General features: G+C 40.8%; 1 protein-coding gene across 1 annotated transcript in view; it reads left to right on the forward strand.

Moving 5' to 3' along the window:
- Positions 1–7,048, forward strand: part of LOC106740829 (dynein heavy chain 7, axonemal) — a 32,000-nt gene extending 24,952 nt beyond the window's left edge. Inside the window, 7 exon segments of the mRNA XM_014612260.1 lie at positions 455–619; positions 728–968; positions 2,618–2,907; positions 4,690–4,927; positions 5,231–5,382; positions 5,461–5,742; positions 6,842–7,048. Coding sequence (XP_014467746.1) covers positions 455–619; positions 728–968; positions 2,618–2,907; positions 4,690–4,927; positions 5,231–5,382; positions 5,461–5,742; positions 6,842–7,048 — 1,575 coding nt within the window.
- The last annotated feature ends 418 nt before the right edge of the window (positions 7,049–7,466 follow it).

Consider the following 7,466-nt stretch of genomic DNA (forward strand, 5'->3'; position numbering starts at 1 on the left):
ATTTCGTGTTTTATGAGCTTTCTGTGTTTGCACATGTTTATAATTAAATATCTCAAGACGATACGGGGAAGATTATTTATTGAAATTCCTGTTACGCGTTGTTAGTTTGACTTTTAACTTAACTTTTGTATCATGTATATATCACAGATTTATTTTATATTTGGTCAAACATTCGAATCTCCTTAAGATTATTTCTTTTTTATGTATATAAAAAATATATAATATTATTTAATATTATATATTATGTGTATATGTATATATAAATAATATAGAGATCACAGATGTAGATAAAAAATTAATTATATGATAATATATGATAAAATATAATATCATAAATTAAATATATAATAATATATATATGCATTATTTGTAAGGTGTTCTCTCTCTTTCTCTCTCTATCGCGTTCAAAAGATACATCTCTTCGCTTCAATCCTCTTTCTCATTTCCACCTTAGATCTGCGAGAACTTCACGCCGGACACGGTGCATCCGGACTTCCGGCTTTGGCTGACGAGCTACCCGTTCGAATACTTCCCAGTCAGCGTTCTCCAGAACGGCGTGAAGATGACGAACGAGCCGCCCAAAGGACTGCGCGCGAATATCCTGCGATCTTTCCTGCAGGTAGACAATACCCCTCTCTCTCTCTCTCTCTATCTCTATTTTCATTCGCGCCGAATTAAGATCGCGAGATAAGATTAACGCTAGCGATCGGATTAAATGTTGCGGCAGGATCCGATAAGCGATTCCGAGTTCTTCGACAAGTCGTCGCAGGAGAGGGCCTTCAAGAATCTGCTCTTCTCCCTCTGCTTCTTTCACGCCATCGTGCAGGAGCGCCGGAAATTCGGGCCGATCGGCTGGAACAATCAGTACGAATTCAACGAGACGGATTTGCGTATCAGCGCGCTGCAGCTGAGGATCTTCCTCGACCAGTACGACGACGTTCAGTACACCGCGCTCAAGTATCTGACGGGTATGCGAGAGCGATATTTCGTTGCCTCTGCCTCATATGCTTAAATGTCTGCCCGATATCGTCGCACTTCCTGCGATCGCGATGTTCGCTCAAACGGGATATTGACTGACGTTGGAAACGCACCGCGAGGGCTTTTAAGAATGAAACTCACCAAGGAAGTTTTTAATTGAACGCCTGCGAAGGGAATTTTCAGGAAGAAATTAAATCCCCGATTAAATTCTAAGATTGGATTTGAAGCAGCGCCGAGAATAGAACGTAGATAACAGAGAAACGGAGTGATCGTCCGAAAGTTATCGGGCCGAGGAAAAATTTATTTATATCTTTTTATGCGTTATACAGAGAGAGTGTAAGGCGATGACTATTGCCACCTTGCATATCTTCGAAAAATAAAAATATCTCATCGACGATTGGATAAAGGTGAAAAAAGTTTACGCTTGCAAAAGGTGCCCGAAGTGATGACCATTGGTAGAAATGTAATTTCTGATGGATACATTTTTTCCTACTCTCACATTTCGAAGTTATTCAAGGTGGTAATGTTAGATTGATGAAAAGTTCGTTCCGTCGTTAATAAAAGTATACGTATAACATTTATTAATTTATTTATTTATTTATTAAGATACAGTCATTTAATTAAGTACACAGAGAGAAAGGTTCCTTTAGATTTAGCACACATGTTTGTTCGACAAACAGCATAATTTAATATCAAATATAATTTTCTTCAAATGAAAATATTAACGCTTCACAAGAGTAAATCATGTTGTTTGATAGAAAAGGTAGTATTACTTAGAAATGTTTTTTTCAATAAAAACAAATGCTCTATTATATATTACATATTATTTCATTGAAACGAAAAAATCCTCTAATATTTTCCTTACACATAATGTTATTTCCTTTACATAACTTATTGCTTGTGACAATTATTATGTTTGAATGAAGATACAAAAGAAATATGTTACTTGACGTAAAGATATTTATTGTCTGAGGAATGAAACAATCCAAAACTAAACAACAAATGTTTGTTGAATCAAGTATTCGTTTGTTTGCTCCATTCCGAAAGACAAATTACTCTGTGTACGCGTCGATTTGTTCGATAACTCGCTGCATGATACAGCGTTTGTAGAAATTCTGGGTTTTCTCAGCAAAAACTGATTGAAAAACGGAACGAACTTTTGCATCAACCAATCCCAAGTACGGGAGAAAACTACCAAAATACGAAACAATTATTGGTGTACAAAAACAATAGTCCTTCGATAGTATACCAGTAATTTTTTCGTATTCTCGTAGTTTTTTCCCCGCACGGGAATAGTTGCTACTTCAACCAGTGCGCTATATTCGCGTTCATTTTCTCTAAGCAGAATCACGGCGTTGATGCGCTTCTAATTATTCAAACACGAGCACTCGAGCTCCAGCGAATTAACGCGGCGTTGCTCTCTCGAGGGAGAAAAATACGTATTTCCGAAATCTCGGTCGAATTAGCGAGATGCGCGTGTGAAATTTTTCGCGGTAGGAGCACGCGATCGTTCTCCGCCGCGATTCAAAGCCCCAAAAGCGGGGTGATACGAAAGTAACACCGAAAACATATTAATGGCGGCTCTCATTAGCGCGTCCTTTGATCCTTCGCCTCTTCCCCTTCCCCATTTTTCGTCAAGGCGAGTGCAACTACGGCGGCCGGGTGACCGACGAATGGGACCGACGGACGCTGATCACGATCTTGGAGCGGTTCTACCACGAGCAAGTCGTGGTCGACGAGAAATATCTCTTCGACCCAAGCGGCCTGTATTACGTACCTCCGGTTAGCGAATATAGTCTATTCCTGGACTACGTGAAGGAATTGCCGATGTCTACCGCGCCTAGTGTCTTCGGTATGCACGAGAACGCGGACATTATCAAGGATCAGCAGGAGTCCTACTTGATGCTGTCCTCCATTCTGCTCACACAGGTGCTACTAGTCTTGGCGTAATTTTCTCTCTCTTTTCTGCTCCTTCGTTTTGTTTCCTCGTCGTCATTGGAAGAGGGGAAATTTAAATATAAAACAAAGTACGGTTATGCTTAGATAGAATGTTCGGATAATATTTTTATAAAAAATATGTAGGCGGGAAATTGCAGTGCATTGTTTATTGCCAATTACTTACTGATCGATTTCGCTCTGGTTTTCGCTGTGTCGATGAGTTTAAGTGATATTTTACCGTAGCTCTATTATCGCACGCGAGCTCACTCGTTTCCTTCGATTCCATTCTTTCGCTTCTGCTTGCACTCCGATTGATCTCCTCACTTTGCGCGGAATTAATGAATTTTCTATGTCACGAGCACAACGGAATAATGAGAATTACTGTTATCTTTTCATCTGCGTGCAGAACGTCGAGGAGATTCAAGTAAGTAACGTTTATTCAGGAAAGTATAACGTTTGGAAAGCGACTACTATAACGGTATCCTTTAATTTTCATGCGACATAGCTAAGGAAATCGAGGAAGCAGGTAACATTCCCATCCGTTACACAACGTTAAACGTACAGGTGGAAACTGTTGGCGAAAAAGAAATCCGGATGAAAAGTTTTGCTTCGCATTCTTTTTACAAAAAGTCACGCGTTTCACACGCATACACACGTTGTTGTTTATTATAACAGAGCGAATATCATATCATACACTGACAAACCTATTTAGTTGACTCAAATAATTCTTGTTCGGATATGAGCAAATAAATGTTTTGGTTGTGGAAACCAAAATTTTGTCCCTTGAACCGAACCTTTTTCATTCTTGTTCCAAAAAACCAAACTTTGGTTCTCGCAACCAAAACGTTTGTTTGTCCATAACGATAGACAAAAATTTTGTTCGAGTCAACTAAATAGATTTCTCAGTGTACGTGCGTGGAGAAAAATAATATGCTGACACAGCAAATTTTTCAGCATTTTAAGTCGCAGCAAAATTTGTTGATTACTATGTGGACAGTAAAACGATTTGTTAAGAGTACTAATTGCCATCTGCTAAATTATTTTGCTATAAGTACAAATTAGTAAATATAGGAAAACAATATATTTTGTTCTAACAGCAAACTGGCGTGTTCTAAGGACAAATTTACTCAGCAGGATATTTTCTATCCTGGGCAGTTATTATGGAACTGTTCAGAATGGATTCCGATCGAAATCGTGAAGTTATTTTCTAGATTTTCTTTCGTCTTTTACTTTCTTTTATATTTTTAGGGAATAATTGAGCGATTCCGATCGGAATCAATTCCGAATAAGTTCATAGTACGTGCCCTGGTAACGAAACTGTTTCTGTTTGAATTGCGAATAATTCGCTAATTTAATTATGCTAACTAAATTTTATCGCTATTAGAACGAATATATAGTATCAACGGTGGTTTCACTACACAGCAAAATTATTTCTTTCCGTGTATTACTTGTCACACACACACACACACACACACACATACATATTATGATAAATAACATACGATAAATTATTTAAAAAATCACAAAAATAAAACGGATATAGTAGAATACGCAGCGCGAGAAAGAAGTTTTTGGACGCTTCATATTAAAATCCGTAATGAAACGTTATTGAATCGCAAGTCGACTTTTCGCGCTCTAATTTAAAACCCGACAAGGTGAATTCAGCCGTCGGGCCACGTTGACGGAATTATATCATCGCGTGGTTCAGCGGCGATCTCGTTAAAAGTTCGCCAGGACCGCAAACGTTAAGAAAATCTTCCGATGTTTCGCCAGGACGCCGGCCAGGTCGACGACCCGGGCGTGAAGTCCCCGGATGAGATCGTCTACGGGGTCGCGTTTGATATCCTGTCGAAGTTGCCGCAGGATTACGACCTGGTGGTCGCGTTGGAGAAGTATCCCACGCGCTATGAGCAAAGCATGAACACCGTGCTGGTGCAGGAGATGGGCAGGTTCAACAAACTCCTAAGTACGATCAGGAGCAGCCTGGTGAACCTGCAGAAGGCGATCCGAGGTGAAGGACGCGACGAAGCGCGGGCTGCACGGAAGAAAATCTCGTTAAATCAATAAAATTTCCAACAGTAGCGCGATTGGAACAGATCTTCCTGATTCAATGACAAATATCTAACTTGAAACTACTGTGTTGTGTATTGTTTCAGTAATTAAAGTATTAGTTCAAAGTTCAGTTCATTAGTTTCAATGACATCGCCATTGAATCAGAAGGATTCGCTCCAGTTACTCATGCTGTTGGAAATTCTATCGATTCAACAGCCGTGCGCTTTTCATGCGGATGTAAGTCCTACGGTTCTGCCGACAGGTCTGGTGGTCATGAATCCTAATCTCGAGGAGGTTTACACGTCGATCATCACCGGCAAGATACCGAAAATGTGGATGCACGCCTCTTACCCCTCCCTGAAGCCGCTCGGCAGCTACGTACAGGACTTCCTGAAGAGGCTGCAATTCCTGCAGGTGCGTTCGGGAGAAAACGCGAAGGTTCCACGGTGACGACTGGATCGAAAAAACGCGCTTGTTTCCGCTTTTCTCCAGACCTGGTACGAGGAGGGGCCCCCCACGTCTTACTGGATCTCCGGCTTCTACTTCACCCAGGCGTTCTTGACCGGCGCCCGGCAGAATTACGCGCGGAAATATTCCATTCCCATCGACCTGCTGATCTACGACTTCTTCCCTCTGAGAGACACCGTTCACGCGAGCCCGCCGGACGACGGCGTCTACGTCTACGGATTATTTTTCGACGGGGCTCGCTTTGATATGAACACGATGAGGCTCGATGAGTCCCTGCCGAAGATCCTCTACGACACCGTGCCCCATGTAAGCAAACATAGTCGCCTCGAGACTTAATCCCCTTCACGGAGCTTTCCGCGCAATTGTCGGAGGGTCGTATCGCGTTCCCGTTGGACAAACATTTCGGCAAATTCGGGTTAACCCTCTTGTCGGGATATCATATAATGGATGCTTATAATACACGTCGACAAGAGAGATCGAATTTTCAAGCGCGATAATTCCACTTTTTCGGGGATACCGACACGTACGTGCACGGAGAGAAGATGAGTATCAATTCAAGACCCATATTCTCATATATGAGCAAGAGTATGTAAACTTATATGAAGATAAAGTTTGCTTACATGAAAAACTCAGTTCCACTAAAAATATCATTATTGTTAGACGAAAATAATTTTCATGAATTGGGAAGAAGAAGTATTGGATAGAAAGAACGATATCTTTATACTAAGAATTGTATCGGTTTTTTCATCGTCCTTTCAATTCATGAAAATTATTCTTGAATAACAAGAATACGATATTTTTAATAGTGGAATATGTAAAATCTCTTCAGTAAGTTTTATCTTTACATAAGATTATACATTCTTGTTTATGTATGAGAATATAAGTCTTGAATAGTTATACTAATTGTTTTTCCGTTTGTATGTTTGCACTGAGAAAAGAGTTTGGTTGAGTCGACCTGATAATGAACAACAAAATGTGTTTTAGTTAAGGGAAACAAAATTTCTAGTTCTCATGAATCAAATTTGATTCTTATAACTAGAAATTCTGTTTTGTTGATGTCTGAAACGCGTTTAGTTGTCCACTATTAGATAGATCCAACTAAACTCATTTTTCAATGTAGATACGTCCAATTTTTCCTTTCCACTCCGAGCGTTGTTGGCAAAATATAATGAATATCGCCGTGAATAAAAATTCACCGCGAAATTCCATAATAAAATAAAGAGAAATCTCGTTATATGACAGAGATATTTATCAGTTCAAAATTAAATCGTTCACTTTAAAGTATTAAAATCCGAATTAGATAATTCATTTCAAAAAATTAAATCAGTTACACCCGATTGTGATAAATTTACCCTGACGAGGTTAACGCGTCGATAACGGCCCGAATCTCACATTACACCGGCAGCTTTGGTTGAAACCGGTGACAAAGGATCAGGTGCAGAAGGGGAAAACGTATACGTGTCCTGTCTACAAGACCAGCGAGAGGAAAGGCGTCCTGTCTACCACCGGCCATTCCACCAACTTTGTCATCGCGATCTGGCTGCCGACGGAGCACCCGTCGGAGCATTGGATCCTGCGAGGAACCGCCATGCTCTGCCAATTGTCGGAATAATAGAGTCGATCCTGGTCGATGGGCAGAGCGGTGGTCCTCGGGGGACCGAAGATCTCGGGAGGAGTTGCTCCCGAAGAAATCCAACTCGTGAAAATCGATCTCGACGATTCCCCGACTCTTTTATGAGTCAAATAGGATTCACGAGGATTACTTGAAGACGGAAAGAAGAGGTTCTCGAGAGGAGAGTGGCTTTCTCGAACCTTCGACGGGAGCTAAGTGCTCGGGAACACTGCGCGAGTGAGATGTTACACTTTGTATTCTGATTCGACAATAGAGGATGTGGAAAGAAATGACAAATCTAAATAATTATCACGACGCGACCGAGGAAGTCAATAATGCAAAGTCGGGAGGTTTCTGCGAGAAAAAAAGCCGGGATTTCGTCGTCCGCCGGATTTCACGTGAGAAAAAATGAAGCGTC

This window comes from Dinoponera quadriceps, unplaced genomic scaffold (assembly GCF_001313825.1).
Source record: "Dinoponera quadriceps isolate SergipeBrazil2010 unplaced genomic scaffold, ASM131382v1 scaffold545, whole genome shotgun sequence".
In the NCBI taxonomy this organism is placed as follows: Eukaryota; Metazoa; Arthropoda; class Insecta; order Hymenoptera; family Formicidae; genus Dinoponera; species Dinoponera quadriceps.